The sequence below is a fragment of the Crinia signifera genome, chromosome 11 (assembly GCF_055691185.1).
Source record: "Crinia signifera chromosome 11, ASM5569118v1, whole genome shotgun sequence".
Taxonomy (NCBI): domain Eukaryota; kingdom Metazoa; phylum Chordata; class Amphibia; order Anura; family Myobatrachidae; genus Crinia; species Crinia signifera.
In genome coordinates, this window is record NC_139227.1 from 109,300,706 (window position 1) to 109,325,336 (window position 24,631).

Consider the following 24,631-nt stretch of genomic DNA (forward strand, 5'->3'; position numbering starts at 1 on the left):
TTTAAAAAAATGGGTGGAAAACGCTCAGTGGGTACACACTGAGCATTTTTGAACCCAGCAATTTTTGCCCCCATCATCATTATTTATTTTTGCCCAGCGTGTATGGACCTCTACAAAGATTTTGATTTTGTTACATAGTACCTAGAATTGACAATGTGTTCAGCTTAGCCAGGCCGTGTTGTCACTACTAAATAAAAGGGTTGGGGTGGGATAAATTTGAACAAGACTTTCGAAAGTGACCATTTCTGAGTTTTGGCCACATTTCCCATATGTAAACTGTTCTGGAACGCGCCAATTTCTACAGCTTGGCCCGTTAGCCTGCTGACTTCTTTTCAAAGTTGTCTCTGAGAGGGATCAAATTAGATCCCTCCCAGTGACTTACATGGCACGTGCATTATTTTGTGTATGCGCAAAGGACTCCCACGTCATAAACTCAAAAGTCCTATCATTGCCAAGGACAACTCTATTTAGAAGAGCTCTAGGTTGTGATTGAATCTAATATCTTCGCTCTACACCCGGTACATTAAGTTAAGTAAGCAGGATATATTGTATTCAATATGTTATGTGTAGTACTCATGTGTTCAGATCAGTATTGAGGTGCGGTACATGATCGTAGAAGCACCATCAGTACACCGATGGTAGAAACATGCAATCCCTTCTTCTGGTACTGTGTAGGGCATTGATGTTTATGCTTAGTGCCTTTATGTTTCAAGTAGCTACATGTTTTACTAGATGCAGCACCGTCGCTGGGCTTAGGGGACCCAGTGTTGCAGGACACCCACCCCTCCGTGCTTGTGACGCCCTAGCACTAATGCTGCATAGAAAGAAGCAGGGTATTGGCCCTCCGCTACTCCGGAAGTGCCCAGAATCCAGGTGTCTGGTCAGCAGCCAAGTCATTCCCTTGTCAGTCCTCTGATTATGGCCTTAACTGTTGCCTCTGGCTTTCTGCTAACATTGCTACAATGCCCTTCCCTGGTGTACATCCATATGACGGTGAGCAGGATGTATTGCGTGTAGCCTTTCAATGCCGCACATCCTGCCCCGTATTGTTTGCATACCATATTTGGTACTTGTGTAGTTTCACGGCACCCGATATATCGGATGCGATATCGGCCGATATATCGATGCAATTTTTGACCTGTTCATAACCCAACTTTCCACTACGCATGGAGTTGATTTTATGTAGTGTGGCGAGCGCAGTAATCCGCGTCCCCTTGCGAGGCTCGCCACGCTTCAGGCTCGGTGCCTCGCTGCGCTCGCCACACTATATAAAATCAACTCCATGTGTAGTGGATAGTGGGGGTATGAACAGGTCAAAAAAGCCAAGTAAAAAATGGAAAAATAGTGTTAATGCGCCATTTTGAATTCACATATTCATGTGTATGCTTCTATCGGGTGCTAGTACTAGACTGGCATAAGCCAACTAGAACTAGAATTTTCCAGGCCCCTGGTTTATAAGATGTTTCTCTTTTTATATTGGTTTCTTGACTTTTTAAATGTAGTATTTGTTAGATGAAAGTATTTAAAATATTAAAAAATTACATTATAATCAAGTTTAAGAATGTGTCCTGATGTTAAATGTAACCAGCAAAGGATAAAGGATATTGAACTTTGTAGATGATTTAGACCTATTCGTTATGGGCGAAATTTGGCCCTGTCCCCTATGTTCGGGGTTTGGTGAACTGTCTGCTCACTAAGGGGAGGAAAGGGCAGAGCAGCAGTGGCAGCAGGGGAACGGCCAGCGTTTTATGGGCGTTCTCGTAATATAGGTGGGCGTTCCCCTGCGAACGCAGGCATGGTGATGCGTGCTTGGGGCAGGTCACATGATGTCAGCGCCTGCCCAGAATTCTGACTTACCTTTCAGACACAGAGGAGGAGAGATGATAGGGTGCCTGTGGTGCACCCTCGCTCCTCCACGGCTCCAGGGACTTGAGCTCCACCGGAGCCACCCTCCGTACGCCTCAGGATGCTGGCCCAAGGCACATATACTTCCTGCTACATCACTACAAATTCCCAATTCATATTTACTTTCATCCTCCGTGAGTAATCCTACAATCTGCTTCATGGCTCCGAGTAATTACAAAAGATTACTACCAGTTACATTTTCTTGTAATGAATGGGTTTGTTTTATGAGTGACACAAGCATGTGTAAACCATCATAAGTTATTGCTCATATGCTCTGAAATATTCACAGATGTCTGCCAATGATTTATCCGTTTCAGAGGAAGTTCTCCCAAGTTGCAGTTACAACCAAACACATGAGGTATTGCAAGCCTTTATAATAAACACCCAGGCTATATTCCGCTCCCTTGTATCATAAAGTATATTCCAAGTAACAGCAATACTTTACCGAGAAAATGGAAATGGCCAACATGAGCACATGGTTGCTTTTATTTTATTTATTTAAGTGCAAGATATATTTTTTTTTTGCATTTGGACACTTCAATAATATTAAAATATAAAAAAAAATACAAAGCAAGAAAAACCTCTGAATTTCGCTCCATTCCTAATAAAAAGAGTAAACAGCCCCGAAATGGTAGGTGAGTCTCCATCTTCCTGCTTGCTTACTAGTGAAACAGACAAAATGGGGATAAAATCAGTACGCACTTGATGGCTGTATTAAGGAAGCATGGCTAAAAGGCAATTTTGAATCATTTCAGCTCCACCTTCTACCTGAGAACTTGCGAATTGTGGGCAATTCTCAGTATTGGGAGTGAGGCCTGATGACATGATCGACAAGTATTGTCCTTTCCATAAAAATTGTGAAATCCAAAACTTTTGTGTATGTACTGGTGCCACCCTTCGTTGTCAATAAAACTTTCCTCTTAGACCAGCCACTTGGTATTGACTCTTCTTTCTACAATAAACTCCAAAAGAAACTATATATATATATACCAGTACATACACAAAGGTTTTGTATTTCACTGTTTATGTTTTTGGGAGAAAGTTGGTGAAGGCTCCTATGTGTACAGTTTGGCTACAACCCGAAGGTTTTTGCGCATTTGGGAATTTATATACTTTCTGATCTTACCATAAAAATGTTGGATTCAAAAGTTTTCCAGTAATGGAGATGAACTGAATCAAGAATTAAGACAAACCATGTTTTAAGGCAGCAAAGTAATACTGTTAAAATTAGAGTCTAAAGTTAAAACAAATAATTTATAATAACCGCTGCCGCGCCTGTTACGGTCCTTTTAAGAAGCAAACAGAACTGGGAGCACTGAGGTATTGAACCCACTTGGGATCCATTTGCAACCTCTGATTGGTTGCCATTTAATAAGTTAGCAGCTAAGTAGCAGCACATCCAGGGGCCGGCTCCGCGAGTCCCCAGACTTGCTGTCTTCCGCAGAGAAGAGGGAACAACCGCTATTAAAGCATACCTCCAAAGTTTGCACCTTTGCAACCCAAGACAATTGTGCAGGCCTCAGACAGGCAGCCAAAATTAGGGAGTGAGGTCTATGGTTGCGGCACTCCTGCAAGGCCATGCCCCATTTTCTTCCCTTTGGGGTGTGACCAGTGCTTTGTGAGCTGCTGGCCATGCATACACACAGCATCTATTTCTCTACCGTTGGACATTGCCAGCCGCGGGTGGGATGCAGGACAGTCACAAAAAATTGTATCTCACAAAAATTGAGACAGTTTGGAGGTATGGTTACAGAACAGCCGCACTGTATCACTCACACGGTCTCTCTTCTTAGCCAGCTAATATGAATTGGTTCCCTAAATGAAATGATGAACATGTGCAGATAACTCCTGCTTAAAATTGGGCGCTGTCTTTGCAGAACATCAGCACTGGGGCGGTGATCTGCAAATCCCGACAATGTCTTATGAAGATGTACTCCGCTGCGACCAGACGGCATTCCAGTGGCTGTGCGCGCTGAGGAAAGTGGGGATTGTGCTGCTGGAAGGTGCCCCTGTCAAGCAGGGAGAATTGGTCACACTTGGCAAGAGGATTGGTTATATGAAGCATACCTTTTATGGGTGAGCACATAACGCTGTTTATTACTTGTCTTTGTCGTGATATTAGAAAGCCAAAAAGTTCTGAACTTCTGTTGTTGAAGCTAATTGTTCCGACAAAAATATTGGTCTGTAAGACCCAAAAAGTTATAATACTCATAATGTAATTAAGTAAAGCTAGCGGCCGTACTGCTAATATCAATGTGTTACTGTTTTATAGTTTTACTGAATAGTTTGGACACAAATTTACATTTCTTAGATGAGAACACTATATACTCATCCAAATCAACATCATTTGTTCAGCGAAGTCACATATTTTGGCTTATGTGGAATAAAGAAACAGTTGTGTTATCATCAGTTACTAAGGTTATTGTTATTATTTAGTTTCATGTTAAATTTGGGTATATAAAGCAGGGTTGCCTACCCTCCTGTAATGGCTGGGAGGGTCCCCCTCCCGGAAAGGATTCAACCCTCCTGAATTTCCCTCCATCTCCCGAGAACACCCCCCCCCCCCCCCCCCCCGCACCCAGCCTTAATTACCGGCATTGCCCTGCAGGGTGCGTGGCTAAAATGACTCGTTCACTCTAGACACGCCCCAATAGGGAAGCACATCTGTGGCTCTGCCCAGAACCGCCCCTTTTCCCCTCCCGGCAATGGCCCCGCCCTCCTGCTTCAGTGAGCTGGCTGCCCTCTCCTGGAGAGGGCAGCAAAAAAGTCAGCAATTACGATATAAAGCCTAGAGGATTAGTGGCGTAAAGAATGAATAGGTCACATTTCTCAACACATAAGGTAGATGTATTAAACCACTGAGAGATATAAAATGGAGAAGTTGCACTATAGCAGCAATTACAGTATGCGTGACCAGTGGATGGGCTACCAGCAGTCAGAAAACCAGCATCGGCACTACGCTGAACACGAGGGCCTGGGTTACTATATTTACCCCCCACACAAACCACACAAACACACACAATACTTACCCCCCTCCCTCCTTTGGGAGGCGGTGAACCTAAATGCATCACACCTCCAGCTACATGCATGCCTGAACGGAGCAACAATTGAATTGCTCCATTGGGCTCCATCTAGTGGCAGCCGGGTGAACAACAAATGAACCGACCCCAAAGACTTTGATGAATGCCACTACTCTTTGTGCCAGAAATGTAAATATTGGGTCGCATTTTAAACCTTGATGCATCCTGCTGTGATTGGCTGTACTTTATCTTAAACCAAGGTTTAGTGCATAGACCCCATGGAGTTATACACTTATAGTAAAACATGGGTCAATAGGGATTTTAGGACATTATGCGCCTGCCCTTTAGCAAATAATCGCTTATCTGCGCGAACATCGGCACTGTGCCCACTTCTGAGATAGGACCTTAGCATGTTGGCTGATTCACTTCAGATATTTGTCTGGACTGTTCATTTGTACTCTCATTGTGGCAAATTAATCATCTGCTTGAAGACTGAGAAAAGGGAATACTTCCAGCAATTGTTGGAAGGATTCTCGTTCTCTCTGACAAATGACCAATTATGTTATGATAAATAAATATTGCTTCACTTGCTATGTTCTGCTATTGTATTGGCGTGCTGGATACACAAACAGTAACGAGCAGAATGACTTCAATGTATTAGTTGGCGGAAAATATTTTATTCGAGGTGGGTCCAAAACCTGGTTATTATTACGGGTAATGAAGAAACAGGCACAGAATGTCTGAAAGCAAAGGCGCATATTTATTCAATATTAATGTTATAATTGAGATTCTTAATGGAAGACTTTAAACAGGCTGTTACTGTAATAGGAAAAATGGGTCTTGCCACAAAGTGTATAAAGACATCTAAACTACATTGACTGCAAAAATAATAATTGGGAACATTCCTCTTTGTGCTATTTTCATTACATAGAAATGTCTACATTGCCCATTGTGTTTGTTTTATATAACAATTCTATTAGGAAATAAAATACTTAAAACAAAAGTCAATGCTCCACCTTCTCTGGCCAGTGATTGTCAGTCTTCTAGGTAACAAAAAATGCTTCCAGTAAAATGCTTGAAGTGGTCCTGGAGAGGTGGGGGGCTAATTTCCCTCTGCCACCAAATGACCCCACTCCCCTCCCCCATTATGTAGAGCCAGGGCCAGTTGTAGTGTTTCTGCCCCTCCCCCCCTTTAACGGACAAGAGATAAACTGACTGATTTGCTCCTTGTCCAATCATTGTCTTGTTACAATTTCCTTGTTACTGCATGTCTTGTAATCAATGATGTATCTGATAATTACTGTAGCTCAATTTACTAAAAGGAAGAAATCTCATTTATTTGGATTCCTACCCATCTACTAAAACCCAAAGCTGGTGATAGCTAATTATCTCTACTGTGGATGAAGTACACTAACTACAGTATAATATAATCTTACTGCTGCCGGTAAGTGTCTCCAGGCAGTGTGATACTGTATCACGCAGCTTCTCATGGGATAAACAGTGGCGATAGTAGTCTGTGGCCAGTAAATAAACATTAAATGAGAGACCCCATAACTTGTACAATGAATATTTGACAAGATCTCTCCTAAAAATTCCTGTGTTCAGCTAAAGATACCGCTGATCAGAGCAGGTATCTTTTGGGTCCAGTCTATCCCTACTTATAAACATTTGCCTAGTCCAGCGTGGTCCTGGCAGAGTGGTTTGTTCTCCTCATCCTGCCCACTTCCTAGCACCAGTGCGTGCACCCTCTCAAAACCCCGCCCCCTCACATGGGACAGTGGGAGAGCCCCCAAAAAGTAGAACTCTCCTGCTCAAAGCAAGACAATTGGGAGTTATGTCTGACTCGTTCCTAACCCTACCCATAATGCTAACCTCCATTTCTTCAGGCTAATTGTAATGTCATCACTCTGACAATGTCAGAATTTCACATGACACATTCTGTATGTCAACATCATAAGAGAGTGTCAATAAATAAATAATATTTGTTGACATTAGTGTCAGCATTATGAATATCAATATTGTAATTTTCGACCTATTGACTACATTCAGTAAAGGAGAGTTTTCGTAGCTTCCAAACTGGTTCTCAAAATATTGCAGCGGTGGAAATGACAGGATCAGGAAAGTGAATTAATTTAATGTAAAGTGAAAGAGTGGCACCCATACAACGGACATAGGAAACAGGGGAGAGTAAATGCCATTGGAGAGGGAGAAGGTGGTAGAGGAGGAGGCCATGGCTGGGTCAAAATGGGGAGTTCAGTTTTTGAAGTATTGGGTTCATGAAAATGTACTATTGCCAGGCATGTGTATGGCAGGTGTGCTGTTCTGCAGACCCTTTTGTTTGTAATAATGGGCCTGATTCAGAGCTGCAGGCAATTCATCCACATTACATGTTTGGGAAGAACATTGCTATGAACGGTCGTCAAGTTTGTCGGAATGCCCATGGCACGCTTATCCTGAGTGCGAATCAGAATCAGCCTTATTGGCCAGGTATACTTGCATATACTAGGAATTAGATGTGGATTGCTGTGCAACAGCCGGTTAGGGGACAGTACAGATATACATAACACATACAGGTGTACGCTACATGTACCCTGGGGAGGGTAATGGACATGTACAGGGGGAGCACAGGGAACACATACCCGCCGAGCTGCACAGCACCTAGGCAGCCATCAGCGGCACCACTGGTCATTGCAGCAGCCAGGTAGGTAACAATATAAGCAGGGACAGTACAGTTATCACACAGGGAACATATACCTGCCGAGCTGCACAGCACCTAGGCAGCCATCAGCGGCACCACTGGTCATTGCAGCAGCCAGGTAGGTAACAGTATAAGCAGGGACAGTACAGTTGTCACACAGGGAACACATACCCGCCGAGCTGCACAGCACCTAGGCAGCCATCAGCGGTACCACTGGTCATTGCAGCAGCCAGGTAGGTAACAATATAAGCAGTGACAGTACAGTTATCATACAGGGAACACCTACCTGCCGAGCTGCACAGCACCTAGGCAGCCATCAGCGGTGCCACTGGTCATTGCAGAAGCCAGGTAGGTAACAGTATAAGCAGGGACAGTGCAGTATCACACAGGGAACACATACCTGCCGAGCTGCACAGCACCTAGGCAGCCATCAGCAGCACCACTGGTCATTGCAGCAGCCAGGTAGGTAACAATATAAGCAGGGACAGTACAGATTTCACACAGAGAACACATACCCCCCGAGCTGCACAGCGCCTAGGCAGCCATCAGCGGCACCATTGGACATTGCAGCAGCTGGTAGCCATCAGTGGTGCCACTGGTCATTGCAGCAGCCGGGTAGGTAACAATATAAGCAGGGACAGTACAGATTTCACACAGAGAACACATACACCCCGAGCTGCACAGCGCCTAGGCAGCCATCAGCGGCACCATTGGACATTGCAGCAGCTGGTAGCCATCAGTGGTGCCACTGGTCATTGCAGCAGCCGGGTAGGTAACAATATAAGCAGTGACAGTACAGTATCACACAGGGAACACATACCCCCCGAGCTGCACAGCGCCTAGGCAGCCATCAGCGGCACCATTGGACATTGCAGCAGCTGGGTATGTAACAATATAAGCAGGGACAGTACAGTTATCACACAGGGAACACATACCTGCCGAGCTGCACAGCACCTAGGCAGCCATCAGCGGCACCACTGTCATTGCAGCAGCCAGGTACGTAACAGTATAAGCAGGGACAGTACAGTTGTCACACAGGGAACACATACCCGCCGAGCTGCACAGCGCCTAGGCAGCCATCAGCGGCACCATTGGACATTGCAGCAGCTGGGTATGTAACAATATAAGCAGGGACAGTACAGTTATCACACAGAGAACACATACCCGCCGAGCTGCACAGCACCTAGGCAGCCATCTGTGGCACCACTGTCATTGCAGCAGCCAGGTACGTAACAGTATAAGCAGGGACAGTACAGTTATCACACAGGGAACACATACCTGCCGAGCTGCACAGCACCTAGGCAGCCATCAGCGGCACCACTGTCATTGCAGCAGCCAGGTACGTAACAGTATAAGCAGGGACAGTACAGTTGTCACACAGGGAACACATACCCGCCGAGCTGCACAGCGCCTAGGCAGCCATCAGCGGCACCATTGGACATTGCAGCAGCTGGGTATGTAACAATATAAGCAGGGACAGTACAGTTATCATACAGGGAACACATACCTGCCGAGCTGCACAGCGCCTAGGCAGCCAACAGCGGCACCACTGGTCATTGCAGCAGCCAGGTAGGTAACAATATAAGCAGTGACAGTGCAGTAATACACAGGGAACACATACCTGCCGAGCTGCACAGCGCCTAGGCAGCCATCAGCAGCACCACTGGTCATTGCAGCAGCCAGGAAGGTAACAATATAAGCAGGGACAGTACAGTTATCACACAGGGAACACATACCTGCCGAGCTGCACAGCACCTAGGCAGCCATCAGCGGCACCACTGGTCATTGCAGCAGCCAGGTAGGTAACAGTATAAGCAGGGACAGTACAGTTATCACACAGGGAACACATACCCACCGAGCTGCACAGCGCCTAGGCAGTCATCAGCGGCACCACTGGTCATTGCAGCAGCCAGGTAGGTAACAGTATAAGCAGGGACAGTACAGTTATCACACAGAGAACACATACCTCCAAGCTGCACAGCGCCTAGGCAGCCATCAACGGCACCACTGGTCATTGCAGCAGCCAGGTAGGTAACAGTATAAGCAGGGACAGTACAGTTATCACACAGGGAACACATACCTCCAGGCTGCACAGCGCCTAGGCAGCCATCAGCGGCACCACTGGTCATTGCAGCAGCCGGGTAGGTAACAATATAAGCAGGGACAGTACAGTTATCACTAGAGACAGGATTATATGCATTTGCATATTTGCATATGCATTTGCATATTTTGCCCATTCTCACTGGTTATTGCATATTTTACCTAAAATCTAGTATTGGTGCATATTATAGGCCCCGTCCTCTTCCCACCCGCGAGTCACAGCACTGCTTTGCCCTGCTGCTGCTGGCCAGGTAGTGGTAGAGTATACAGGCTGGGGCAATATGTGTGCAGTGTGGAGAACCTTGGATGTACACTATGTCTGACACTGCTCTAGGCTGCCAATCCATGTTGATAAAAGTCAGTCGGGGCGGATGCCATTACGAAGCTCCTGAACCTTTGCCTGCCCCTGGCCTGGGACTTTACACCAAGAGACAGACTTCTGCAGCAGAGGAGGAGGGCAGAAGGGTTGTGACATCACGCGGTGCGGAGGAAATGCTGTGTCACAGTGAGTATGCGGCGCAGGGAGGAAACCTTCCACTGCGCCACCCTCACACGCTATGCTGACATTATATCCATCGGCGCTGGAGATGAGGGTCCGTGTAGTTGATGCAAGAAGAGCTTTGGACGCTCCAATATTCTGTAGCAGCCAGCTTACTGACATCTGCAGATGCTGTGGGCAGGGGCGTAACTATAGCACCGCAGCCCCCGTCACCGCGGGGGGGGCGCTGTGCATGTGGGGGCGCCGGGGGCTGCGGTGCTATAGTTACCCCCCCCCAATCCCCCGCAGACTTACGTATCTTGCTGGTCCCGGCGGCTCCGTTCTTCTGATGAGGACCACAACAAAATGGCCGCCCCCATATAGAAAACAGTTCTCTGAAACTGCAGCCATTTTGTGGTGGTCCTCAGCAGATGAACGGACGGAGCCGCCGGGACCAGCGCGATAGGTAAGACTGCGGGGGAGGGGGTTAGCATAGGCGACGGGGCGGTCGGGGGTATACAATTAGTTGCAAATAAACCTCAAAAATAGGCCCACAGCCAGTGGCGTAGCTACGTTTTGGGCGCCCCCCCGCCGTTAGGGGGGGGGGTGCCCATACCCACCCCCCGCCGCCGCCCCGTCGAGCACCCCCCCCCCTAACGGCGGGGGGGCGCCCAAAACGTAGCTACGCCACTGGCTGTGGGCCTATTTTTGAGGTTTATTTGCAACTAATTGTATGCTGATTTTCAAATAAATAAGTTCAAAATTACTTTTTTTATTATTTAATGTAGCATATTTTAACACTTTTCATGCATATTTTAAGTATTTTTCATGCATATTTGCATGCATATTTCAAGCTTTTTTTGTTGCATATAATCCTGTCTCTAGTTATCACATAGAGAACACATACCTCCAAGCTGCACAGCGCCTAGGCAGCCATCAGCGGCACCACTGGTCATTGCAGCAGCCAGGTAGGTAACAATAGAAGCAGGGACAGTACAGTATCACACAGGGAACACATACCTGCCGAGCTGCACAGCACCTAGGCAGCCATCAGCGACACCACTGGTTATTGCAGCAGCCAGGTAGGTAACAATATAAGCAGAGACAGTACAGTTATCACACAGGGAACACATACTTGACGAGCTGCACAGCGCCTAGGCAGCCATCAGTGACACCACTGGTCATTGCAGCAGCTGGGTAGGTAACAATATAAGCAGGGACAGTACAGTTATCACACATAGAACACATATCTGCCGAGCTGCACAGCGCCTAGGCAGCCATCAGCGGCACCACTGGTCATTGCAGCAGCCAGGTAGGTAACAATATAAGCAGGGACAGTACAGTTATCACACATAGAACACATACCCCCCGAGCTGCACAGCGCCTAGGCAGCCATCAGCGCCACCACTGGTCATTGCAGCAGCCAGGTAGGTAACAATACAGCAGGGACAGTACAGTTATCACACAGGGAACACATACCTGCCGAGCTGCACAGCGCCTAGGTAGCCATCAGTGGCACCACTGGTCATTGCAGCAGCCAGGTAGGTAACAGTATAAGCAGGGACAGTACAGTATCACACAGGGAACACATACCTGCCAAGCTGCACAGCACCTAGGCAGCCATCAGCGGCACCACTGCTCATTGCAGCAGCCAGGTAGGTAACAGTATAAGCAGGGACAGTACAGTATCACACAGGGAACACATACCTGCCAAGCTGCACAGCGCCTAGGCAGCCATGCGCGGAGCCACTGGTCGCTGCAACAGCCAGGTAGGTAACAATAAAAGCAGAGGCAGGGGAGACACGGGAGTATATAAAGCTGAGTACACAGTTCCTAGGCAGCCAATAGCAACGCCATCTTGATCATGCTGCTCGCGGGCAGACATAAGGCTGTAGGCTTGGGAGGGGCATGTACAGATCTTGCTGCCTTATTAACAGGCAGGGGGTGTTCCATGGTGGACACCCTGGTTTCATAGGTGTGCCTACAAAAAAAGGTAGGCACACTCATAGAAATGCTGGATGGGTTCGAAGGAACCCAGATGCTTCTCTGCCTGCTTGGGGTGGGTGGCTGACGTTGGCGCCCACCCCCAATTCTGAGAAACCCGTGCGGCTGAAAAAGTAATTCCGGAGCTGGATGTGGAAGCGTACACATGATACTCTCGCAACGTAGCAAGGGGATTCGTGGGGATTCGGGCGGCATGCGTTTGTCGGGGTGGCATTAACCTTCACACTAAGCTGCGATTGAATGCAGCTTAGCAAGCAGGTCTGAATCGAGCCTAGAGGGTATTGCATCGCACTGCAAAATACCATGGTAACCTTTTTGGCTCCGAGTGCAGTCCCTCTATGCAAGTCACCAACTTGAGATCCAGAAGATGATCCCCGGACCATCATGCCTTCTCCATGTGTGCCAGTTGGTGTCATGGGGGTTAATTTACTAAACCACTTGCTGGGATGTTTAAGCCTGGAATTTAAAAGTACAAAGCTTTTAATAGAAAAACACATGACCTTTCACATTATGGGGTTACACACACTTTTTTTTTAACTTTGTATAATTTAAAATTATTCACTGGACTTGAATTTTTAAAATTTAAGTATGAAATAGAAAAATGGGTCTGTCCTTGCAATGTTTTGATTCAATTACTCGCCAATTTGTGAGCCACACTGGCGTAACTATAGCACCGCAGCCCCCGCCACGGCGGGGGGGCGCTGTGCATATGGGGGTGCCGGGGGCTGCGGTGCTATAGTTACACCTCCCCCCAATCCCCCGCAGACTTACCTATTTCGCTGGTCCCGGCGGCTCCGTTCTTCTGCTGAGGACCACCACAAAATGGCCGCCCTCATATAGCACACAGTTCTCTGAAACTGTCTGCTTTATGGGGGCGGCCATTTTGTGGTGGTCCTCAGCAGAAGAACGGAGCTGCCGCGACCAGCGCGAAAGGTAAGGATTGGGGGGTTTGAATGGGCGGCGGGGGGGGGTGCCCAAAATGTAGCTACGCCGCTGGTGAGCCATTTTTCCCAAGTGGTAAACCAATGGCTCACACCCATAGCTTCTAGGTTCTGACTCTATTGTGTACCCTGTGTGGTAATCCCAAGAGGTTGCACTTCGCATGGATGCACTTAAAGCAGGGGCATACCATGCGGGGAAGTGGGTTCCATCGAACAGAGCTTCAGCTGCATTAAGCCCTATGGCTAAATGAATCGGACACTTAGGGCCTTATTCTAGTTCAATCTTTCTGACAAAATCCTTCTTAGATGGACAAAACCATGTGCAATGCAGGGGGGGCAGATGTAAAATGTGCAGAGAGAATTAGATTTGGGTGAGTTATTTTGTTTCTGTGCAGGGTAAATACTGACTGCTTTATTTTTACACTGCAATATAGATCTCACTTTGAAGTAAAACTCCACCCAAATCTAATTCTCTCTGCACAAGTTACATCTGCCCCACCTGCAGTGCACATGGTTTTGGCTATCTAAGAAGGATTTTGTGAGAAAGAGTGAACTAGAATAAGGCCCTTAGTATCTTTCTGCATGGCCAGTGCACAACCATTGTCCGAATCAAGACTGTATCTAAATGAATGCCATTTGAAGATCAGGAACATAACATTTACATACCTGTGCTATGGCACTTCTGTAGTGTGCATATGTGGAATAAGGAATGCCACAGATGTACATGCTATGAATTGGTTTCCATGAATAGAAAATAGAAAATGCACATGGCATTTCAATCGTGACGTGAAGACCTTCCATTTAGCTTGCCAATGAAAACATTAGGAACCGGGGTCATCTTCTAGTCTCTCTTTCTTTTCGTGGAATTCCAGTAATGAAGACGTCATCTGACAAATTCCAGATGTTAGTTACATAGCTTGATAGGAGCCCTTAGGCACCATAGAACTTAGTATGACTAATTCTGTTACTAAGTCTCAGTGGATATGTTTTTTAATCTTTTATTATTAGATTACACTAAGAAAGAATTGACAGACCCCAGAGTACGTAGCGATTTATAACACGTGTCTTCATTTCATCAGGTTCACTTGTCCCTGATGATAACCACGTACAATGTGGCCTTTATGTTGATCACCAGCTCTTGAGGAAGTCTAAGAACATGTATAAGTGTCGGTACTCGTCAAAAAAAGGTTTATGAATCGATTCTCTATGAGTATTTCCAGTTTGTACATATAAACTATTTCAGTAAATGTTTGTTAGACTTTTTGTCCTTTCTTTAATGTTCAAATACCTCCAGAGGTGCATTGTAGAAAATTGTAAATGCCAAGTCTTAACACCCCTACCAACCCTACCACATTGGCATGTCCCATTTTGAAATACTGCTGGCTTTAGCCAAATGTAGGACTGGGAATGAGGGAATTTTGGACCTTATTCAAGTTTGCTCGGTACAGATGGAGCGCACTTCATCCAGCAGGGTTCTGGCGGTCAGACCGCCAATTGGCAGCCCCCACCAGCCGCCGGATGGGGACGAGCTCATATCCACTTACAACGGAGCTCCCTGCCGGTCCCCGCCGCTTACCCCCACCTCCCCACTCCCCCCTAACCCTGCCCGTCTCCCTGAAGGGGAGACAGGCAAAGTTTGCGTCCCTCGCCACCCAGAAACTGGGACGTCTGTGAGTGTGGGACGCTCACATGTCCCAGGAAGATGGAGCGCCATCTCAAGCAGGGACATTCTGGCAAGCCCCGGTGCTGGCTGAGAGGTGCTCTGTCTGTACGCTGCGAACATTGCAGCTTAATGAGCACGTGAGATGCCTCCCCTCTGAATACCTGCCCCCCCCCCCCCCCCCCCGGCTGCCAAATCCCCTTGATACCATGCGAGAAGATCTCGCATGCCTATGCTAGTAGGGTTAGGGTCCTGCCTTCGCAAATAGAAGTCAGTACGCCTGGGCGAAGATGGGGCTTGTGACTGACGTCCTGTGATGTCAGCCACCCAAAGCAGGCATCGGCTGGACGCATACCCATGGGAACGCCCATAAAACGCTGGGCATTCAAATGGTTTAGCAACTTCTCTGCCCCTGGCCCGCCCCCCACACAACAAACGGCCCGGCGAGTGTGTAACGTGCAGATATGCTCTTGCACAGACCCCCAAACATCGGAACAGATCCGATATCACCCCGTTCTGACTTACTTCAATATTTATTAAGCAGTGCTACTTTACTATGCAACTTGGTTCCTAATTCAAACCGGTTAGCAAGGCTGCAATTTTTGCAGATGGACAAACCATGCTTCACTGCAGGTGGGGCAGATGTAACCTGTCTTGACTCCCTCCAGCAGCTCCCTCCAGCCCCATTTCACCTTGTCTTCCACATGTATAGAGCCTGTTCCTCTTACTGGCTATTCTTTACGTCAGCGACAGTGATGACATCACAGGCACCGGGTCAGAAAAGGATTCTGCTGGGATGGGCTTTTCTCTTAGATTTACTGTGCAGGGTGGTGGTCGAGGTGGCACTAGTTCCCGCTACATTGTAGGTACACATTCATGCTGATAATGATGCCTTGTAGCAGACCAGAAGCACACGCAGATGCACTCATACTCGTGGAGCAGGGAGAGTTTGCAGTCTGTGTCGGCCCTGTCTCTTATCACATGACCTCATGATGTAAGTAAATATGCACAAATGGAATGGACTAAAATAGATTGTGAGTCACTAGAGCAAAGTAAAATATAGAATGGGCAAACCAGGGAAAGTTGGCTCACAAGTCACAACTGCAAATAGTAGCAGCCACAGACACTTTTCCTAAAATTATCCAGGAAGAATGAATGCCAGCGACAACCAATTGGGTAAACCAAACACTGACTACATTTGCCTGATTGGTTGTCTAGATTTTGTTTACTCAATGGGCCTAATTCAGACCTCATCGCAGGTCAAATTTGTTCTCAATATGGGCAAAACCATGTGCACTGCAGGCGGGGCAGATGTAACATGTGCAGAGAGTTGTGCGGTGTCCACATGGTGTGATTATATAGTCAAAATCACATAAAAATTGTGCAAATTGTACCTTGTTTGCCGCATCCAATCTTAATCTGTGGAATCGGAATTGAAAGGCTCTTTCTACTACGTCCGAATGATGGCCATGCTGCTTAATCAAGCTAATTATTTCACTTGTAATTCCGTGTGGAGACCTGGAAAATGTGAACTGTTGGGGGTACTTGAGCACTGAGGTTGGGAACCACTGGCTTAGTACATAGACCCCACAGCCTAATAAAAGAAAATTGGAAGCAGAGTGATTGATATATGTCCACCTTTATATCCTGGAAGTGGTTGTACTGCATGCAGCATTTAATGACCGTGTCCGGTTCTTATTATCAGTGATCACTTTATCTTAATAGTGCTAAAACGTAACTCTCTCTACTTAACTCTTACTTATCACCCTGCAAAGTCCTCATTTTGCAATATTATTATTTATTAACCCTTTGAGTGCCAACATCTCTGTGAGAGATGTGCAAAATAGCCGCTAAAAATGCCAGCGTCGCTCACATTTGTTATATAAATTCAAATGAAAAAATGTTGCGTAAAGAAAGATTAGATTTCCTATATAAGGTAAACATTACAGGACATTACGATGAATACAAATGTGTGCCAATTTTCACACCTCTTTTGTCAAATTCACTTGGCACTCAAAGGGTTAATAAACAACGCTGTTGGGTTTTTTTTGTGTTTTTTTCTTTAGCGTTCCTAAAAACATTCTTTGGCCTCTATAGAAGAATAGCCTCTTAAATCAATTTTTTTTTATTTTTAGGTTTTTATAAAGCAAAACAAGTTATATAATTTGCTCGAATACATTATTTTTACTAGTATGCTGTGGATGACGATTGCCATGTGTACTGTAATCGTCATTTTATTCTTGCCAAGTCTGTTTCTCCGCTTTAACCAGAACAGCCAGGGAATCCCAGCCAAAGGGGCGGGACACGTGGGTCTGATTCAGATAGGAAAAGTTTCAGCTAACATATTCTGTCCTTACCACCTCAATACAAAGGTTTACAATGTGTGCAGTGGATGTAGTATAATTTTGAGTCTGTATAAGTTTAGCATGAACACAAGGGGAAAAACGAAGAGGGGGTGTTGCCAGAGGATTTTGGCAGGAATTCTGCATTCTTTCCAGGTTACGACATTGCAGCATCAAGAAGGTTTCCTTCTCCACAATAACATCTAGACCACATATGAGTTGTGTTTAACGTCGTCTTCTAGTACAGTTGATGAGCCCAATATGATCACAATCAAAGAGATGCGGTCATGGCGAATGTTCATACTCAGACTAGAGGGACATGTCAGTAATTGTTTGTTTCTCATTACTCGGAACTCACTGGCTACAGAAGTGATACGATACACAGACGATCCCGTGTAAACAACTATAGTATAGGCAGATGGAGCCAGTAAGCCTTGGGATAGTAAGTGAGGATAGAGTGGTGACACTCACCAAGGAAATGACAACACCAAGATTTATTAGCAGAGGGAAGCAGACTATAGACAGCAGTAGCTACTTTTCCTGCCCTGGATAAATTCTTTGTAAATTAGTCTTGCAGCACATCCTTCTTTTTACATAATCTACTCCCCCCCCCCCCCTGTAGAAAATTCCTGGACCCAAGGAGTGTCTGGAGTGGGAAGCAATGTTGTTCCAGAGCATGTCTGCTTTATACAGTACTACTATTGTGTGTGTGTGTGTGTGTGTCTATACTATATATATATATATATATATATATATATATATATATATTCTCTCTCTCTATCTATCTATATACTGTATACATACCTCCCAACTGTCCCGCTAAACGTGGGAACGTCCCAATTTTTTGGGGACGTTCCCGTGTCCCTCCCGTGGCCAGCAGTGTCCCGCTGTGGGGGGGGGGGGGCAGTTGGCAGTCCTCCCCCCAATCTGACAGAATAGATGCTGTGCGCATGTGCACAGCGTCTTTTCGCGACTGGAAATAGGGGGCTTGGCTTAATTTACATAAGCCATGCCCTCATTTGCATATGCCACGCCCCATTTTTGAGGCCGCCCGAGTGTCCCTATTCTCTCATTGAGAAAGTTGGGAGGTATGCTGTATATGTATGTGTATATATATATATATATATATATATATATATATATATATATATATAATATTTGCAGTCGATGTGGCCAACTAAACAAGCTGTGTACACCATAAGCTGCCCGTACATCAGAACATTTTGGGGGCGGAGTGCATAATTTAGAAGGCTCATACTGTATGATGCTTTGTGTGTGTTTTTGTGCACATCGTGAGGTGCTTTGGTACAATTACAATCCGATGCGCAGTTCGTGAGGTGGATATTGTGTGCTGTACACATGATCTGAAGGGTCTATTAGAGACCAGTATCCGGGGGGGGGGGGGGGGGGTCCAGGACATTGCTGCATATAAGGTATAGTAGGGAGTTATAGGGCTTAGGGGTGGGTGGCAGAGCTTGTTTAAGTTGGGGGCTCTGGGGGGTCAGTACCCTAAGCCCCCCCCTGCTCTGAAAGGGCCCCACTCCAGCTGCATCTCTGTCAGCAATCCGATCCATGGCACTGCTCCCCACACTGTCAGACGTCACAGCCAGCAGCGAGTTGTGACGGATGGCTTCTGCATAGAGGTGTATCTTGTTAGACAGAAGGAGGCTAAGGAGGTAATCAGATGTGCAAAAGGACAGGCTAAGGAGAAAATGGCCCCGTCAGTGGGTTAAGTATATAAGTGAAAGGAGAAAAACGAAAAGTGGCGTGGTAAGACAAAAGACAGAGAGTGGAAGTTTTCTTGAAGGGGACAATGTAATAGCAGATCATATTAATAATTATTTCTACTCAGTATTTACTTCTGAAAGAGAGGGGAAGGGGCCACAGTTAAGTTGCAAGTATAATCAGAAAAAGGAGGGAGAGACAAGTACATTTACAGAGGAGAAAGTCCTCACAGAACTCTCAAAACTGCAAGTGGATAAATCAATGGGGCCAGATGGGATACATCCAATGATACTAAAAGAGCTTAAAGGGGAGCTGGTAAAACCATTAACAGAATTATTCAACCAGTCACTAGCCACTGGAGTAATCCCAGAGGACTGGAAAACAGTGAATGTAGTCCCACTGCACAAAAGTGGAAGCAAGGAAGAGGTAAGCGACCAGTGAGCCTTACATCAGTAGTAGTGAATTTGATGGAAACAAAAACAAAGAGTTGCAGAATATCTCAAAACCAGAAATTTACAGGATCCGAAACAGTATGGGTTTACTGGGGGAAGATCATGTCAAACAAATCTTATTGACTTATATGAATGGGTGACTAAAGTGATTTTTGCCCCCTATGCGATGAAACATTGTATAAGCACCCTAAAGGGTGCTTTTAAGCACCCAAATGGGTGCTTACAATGTTAAATGCACCCCCACGCCACCCCCCCCACTATAAACGTGAATCCGAAGCGTGGCGAGCGCAGCGAGCCCGCGAGGGGCGGCGGTACGCGTCCTCCGACCTTTTCATACCCCCACTATCCACGTTGGCATGGAGTTGAGAATAGAAAATGTGGCGAGCGCAGCGAGCCACCGAGCCCAAAGCGTGGCGAGCGCAGCGAGCCCCGCGAGGGGACGCAGATACCTGTGAAGCCCGCGAGGGGACGCGGATACCTGTGAAGGTATCCGAGTCCCCTCGCAGGGCTCGCTACACTCGCCACGCTTCGGGCTCGGTGGCTCGCTGCGCTCGCCACACTTTCTATTCTCAACTCCACGCCGACGTGGATAGTGGGGGTATGAAAAGGTCGGAGGACGCGTACCGCTGCCCCTCAAGGGCTCGCTGCGCTCGCCACCCTTCGGGTTCACGTTTATAGTGGTGGACTGGCGTGGGGGTGCATTTCACATTGTAAGCACCCATTAGGGTGCTTATACAATTTTTAATCGCATCGCATCTCATTGTATGGCATTGTATGCCATACACAATGTCATACAATTTTAAAATTCTATGACATTGTACAATATTGCGCGATATTGCGTCGCATCGCATACCATCGCATGCCTTATGGTATGCGATGCGATGGGCGCCGCTATAATACACAAGTACCGCATATGCTAATATACACATTTAACCTTTTATGTGGCCACCTTATAAATTGTTATTTATATTTATATTTTGTATGATTATTAAATTGTTTTTTTATATATATTACTTTGAAGCAGTCTCCAGTCTTTTGCTATACATGTGACCCCCTCCATGGTGCATTGGAAATTGATACAATTTATTGTATATATATTAGCGCAATCCTCCCATTTTCCCTTTGGGTAATCTGCAATTCTCTGTAAAGCGCTGCGGAATATGTTTGTGCGCTATATAAGAAACTGTTGATAAATAAATAATAAATTAGTGTGGTGGTGCCAAGATGTACACATCCAGTAGCGCACGCAGGGGGGGGTTTCTGATTACCCAGAAAACCCCCCCCAGGAGTCTAAGGGCCCTAGGCTGAAAGCTGAGGGTCCCCTCTTTCCATAGGTACAAGAATTTTAAAAATCGGCCCTGGGAACCGGAGATATCTGACTTCAAAGCAGTGATCCCCATCCAAGCCTGTTAATTGCTCTTCCCAGTCAGATATTTCAGGTTCTGTCTGACTTAGAGTTTTTCTGAGGGTACATTCCAAAAGCTGGGACTCTCCCCCTTTGATGGACACTAGTAGCTTGTCTCTAGTGTTCCCAGAACTAGAGATATCAGCCTTCCAGCAGCTGGTTACTGCTCCAGCTCCACACTCCTGAACTCTGATCCCCTAGTCCCCAATACCATTTGGTAGGTGGGATTCTCTAGTTTTTAATTACATTAAAATCTAAGAAATTTATTTACGGGAACTGGAGATATCTGCAGTCAAGCAAGCTGTCCTCCCACCAGAAAATTATGAATAATAAGCCCACTCCACTATACACCCCTCCTCTGCATATTAAACATCCTCTACACCCTGGAAGTTATGTATCAGGACCCCTTCATTCAGCCCAATGCCCCCTTCTCCCACCCCATCTCCCACCATCTGTGCAGTAAAGGGGTAATTAGTGGAAATTACTGATCCAGGCCCTACATGCTGAGCGGTTGATATAATACCCCCTACCACCCGCCGGACATCAAAGCTTCCCCCACCCCTAAAGCTGGAGGATCAGTAGGGGCCCCAATACATTGCTATGCCCAGGGGTCTACACTGCTGTTGACGTGTGATGTGTGATGTGTGTATATATATATATATATATATATATATATATATATATATATATATATATATGTATATATATTTTATTATTATTATTATTATTATTTATATATATGGTCTATCTATAATACTGTAACTGACCCGGCATATACTGGGTCACCTGTGTCCATCTCCGTGCTTTGCTCCGCCCCTCTGGAAACCCCCTTCTGAAAATCCTGCGTTTGCCCCTGACATCTATGCAACAGGAGGGCTGTTGCATAGATGTGTACATCTTGGCACCACCACACTAATTTATTATTTATTACACATCTATGCAACAGCCCTGTACCTGCTTTGTTTCATATCTATTGTCATTGAAGCAAGTACTTAAACCGACTTTATACTTTGACCTTTTGTTCAGTGTATATTTTGTGTATACTTTGTTCCATACAGAACATGCCTAAACGAAACTTATCTATCAATATAATGCACTGTAGTCACGTAGTTATACCCCATTCAGTCACAAGAGGCATACAATATGGATCGCCAGTAGATGTACAGTATATGCTTTGATCCAGAGAATATGAAATGTTGACAATCCCGCCGACAAACCTGACTTTTAAGCAATTCTGCATTGACCCTTATGTGGATAGCTGAAGACTGCCCTAAAGGAACTCTTCATAGTTGCTAGTTTCTTATTGGCCAAAAAGGCTAAACTAAATCCAGCAAATCTGAATACTGTACATCCATGAAAAAATAGCAAATACCTGCCATACAGTGTTCTGAACAGTTTGTAATTATCAGATGTGACTGTCATACATACCACAGATTTACTTAGAGCAAGAGATTGATCCTATTACAGATGTCATGTCCAATGTTGCATTAGCAAAGTAGCGATGACAACCAGTTAGCAACTTCAAAGGCAAATATATTGTTTCCCTGTCCAGGCCACATAGGAGCAGATGACTCTTTATTGGCCTTCTGTATGCCTATTTGTATGGTGTCAAAATTGTGTTTGAAGAATCATCTGGAACACATACATTTGTACATCTGTACCGCTCAGCTTAATATCTCAAACAGAGATGTTCACAAATATTCAGACCAGAGGTTTATCTACCATTGGTACAGTGGCTGCGGTGCTCCGGGGCACCCTGATGACTAAGGGGCCCACTGCTGCCCCTGTCACCCTTTTCCTGTCACCCACTATTTTCCCTTGTCACCCACTTCCTCCCCATTCTTCTCCCTGTCACCCTCTGCCTATCCCTGTCACCCACTGCTGTTCTGGATATTGGGTTGAGGTGGAGGAGATGGGTGCCAAATTATATTTTTGCACAAGTTACCCCACTGGTTCAGACAATATCAGTTTGTACTTACTTCTGGAAGATTAGTAAATACATTGTGTTGTCGTTCTAGTATATAAATATAGATTACCAACCATATAGAAATCACCTAAAGAGCAATAAAGAGGTGCATTTAAATAGTTCCCTCAAAGTAATTAAGACCGTGGTTCCTGAACTATTTTGAATCACAGAACCCTTAAGTATCAGAATTTTTCCCGACACACCTACACCAAAAAACAATGTAGTAAAAAAAAAATAATGAAATGAAGTAGATGTGTTTCTGTCATCCTATGGGGTCCATTTTGTGGTGATGGATCAGATTTGCTTCTGTTTGTGCACATGTTTTATGATTGGCAGCTACCATCACTGGTTTTGTCTATTACATTGACCATAACTAATTTCATTTGGTCCTGGTCCACCAATCTGTGGCACCCTGCAATTGTCTCGAGGCAGCCAGTTTCTGGAGACTCCTACCCATTCCGGGAGGGTAGGCAAGTATGTGTTCTATGTGTGGACTGAGCAGGGAGATGGCCAAGTCTTATTGGTTCACTGCTAAAGAATGCATTGTCGTTAAATTAGCATTTAGCACTGATAGAGTTAAACAAAAGGTGGGAGTAAAGAGGGAGTTGGGTAGTCGTCAGAATACGATACTGCCAGAACCCAATGTGGCTTGGCCTGAGGAGAGGTGGTCTTACTAGGAATGCACCAATCTACCTTCTTGGAAATTTTTCCACAACAGCAAAATAAGTTTACTGTAATTCTGTTAATTTCAGTGTATTTCTCTTTATATTCTTTGGCCTCTAGTTGTACATATCCATGCTACATATGTGTGATATTATCATTTGAATATTAATAATTGTATGCAATTTCAGCAAATGACTACCTGGTGGAATATCACAAAAATATCCTTGGTGTTGGCCATGACATTGTGTTATTAAGTGTGCTGAAGTAACAAATAGGCAGGAACAGCAACTTGAGATTGGGTTATATTCGTGTCCATAAAGGTATATTGTTTTGATTCATTTAATCACATCCAATTGCATCAAAGAAAGATTATGCTACATTTTGATGGAACATTTCATTCATGAGCCTCCAAAAGGGAGTTTTTCAGGAAGTGGGCATTCTTAATGACATTTAAGCAGATCAGAATTGACACTAGAATGGGACCTATTTAATTTTTTTTTTTAACTTAGTATCGGTAAGACTCACTAGAATTATATTTTATATAAGTTGTATTTATAAAACAATTGTATTCTGTTGACCAAGGGTTGACCTGATATCATTATGTAATGTGTCCTGTATGTGACCTGTCTGCAGTCATGAAAAATGATTCCTTACGGGCTTCCTTGAGTCAGGGAATGAGAAAATGAGCTTGTACCAGTCATAAAAGATTTTGTGTCTAAGATGTATTATTCAATCTTAAATAACCAGATTATTAAGGTCAGTTCAATAAATCTTGAAGATGTTCAGAGAGTCACCTGTAAAATAAATTTTGTGTTTATCTAGGCTGTCTCAACCCCATTCCTTCCTGAGAGACAGTTACTTAGTAGTGAGGCTGATTCATTAACATCTAGCACTGAGGTGGGTATTCAATCTGGTATTTCGACTGCTGGAGCATCCCCACAGCCGGTATCTCGTCCGGATCCGACAATCCACGGCCATTTTCGACAAAACAATAATTTTTTTTTTTTAAAGACGAAGCTGACAGCCTTCAACACTATTAAATAGGCGAGTGTCAATATTTACCCCATGTGGGAAATCTCGGCACAGATTGAATACCAGCCTAAGAGAGTTAAAAACCAAAGGTGGAGGCCCTAGATCAGATACCAGAGGGCAACAGCACCAAAGAATTAGTTTATAAAAGAAACAACTATGCATTGGGAGCAGCAGATTTGTGGTGAATCAATTAATCTGAACAATGCAATTATATACCAATATATATTTATAAAATAGGAT

The 24,631-nt window shown here is 45.2% G+C and overlaps 1 protein-coding gene across 1 annotated transcript in view; it reads left to right on the forward strand.

The window, feature by feature from the left end:
• BBOX1 (gamma-butyrobetaine hydroxylase 1) overlaps positions 1-24,631 on the forward strand; it is a 67,363-nt gene that overhangs the window by 20,256 nt on the left and 22,476 nt on the right. The window contains exon 4 of the mRNA XM_083165437.1: positions 3,783-3,981. Coding sequence (XP_083021563.1) covers positions 3,783-3,981 — 199 coding nt within the window. The remainder of the gene's footprint in view (positions 1-3,782; positions 3,982-24,631) is intronic.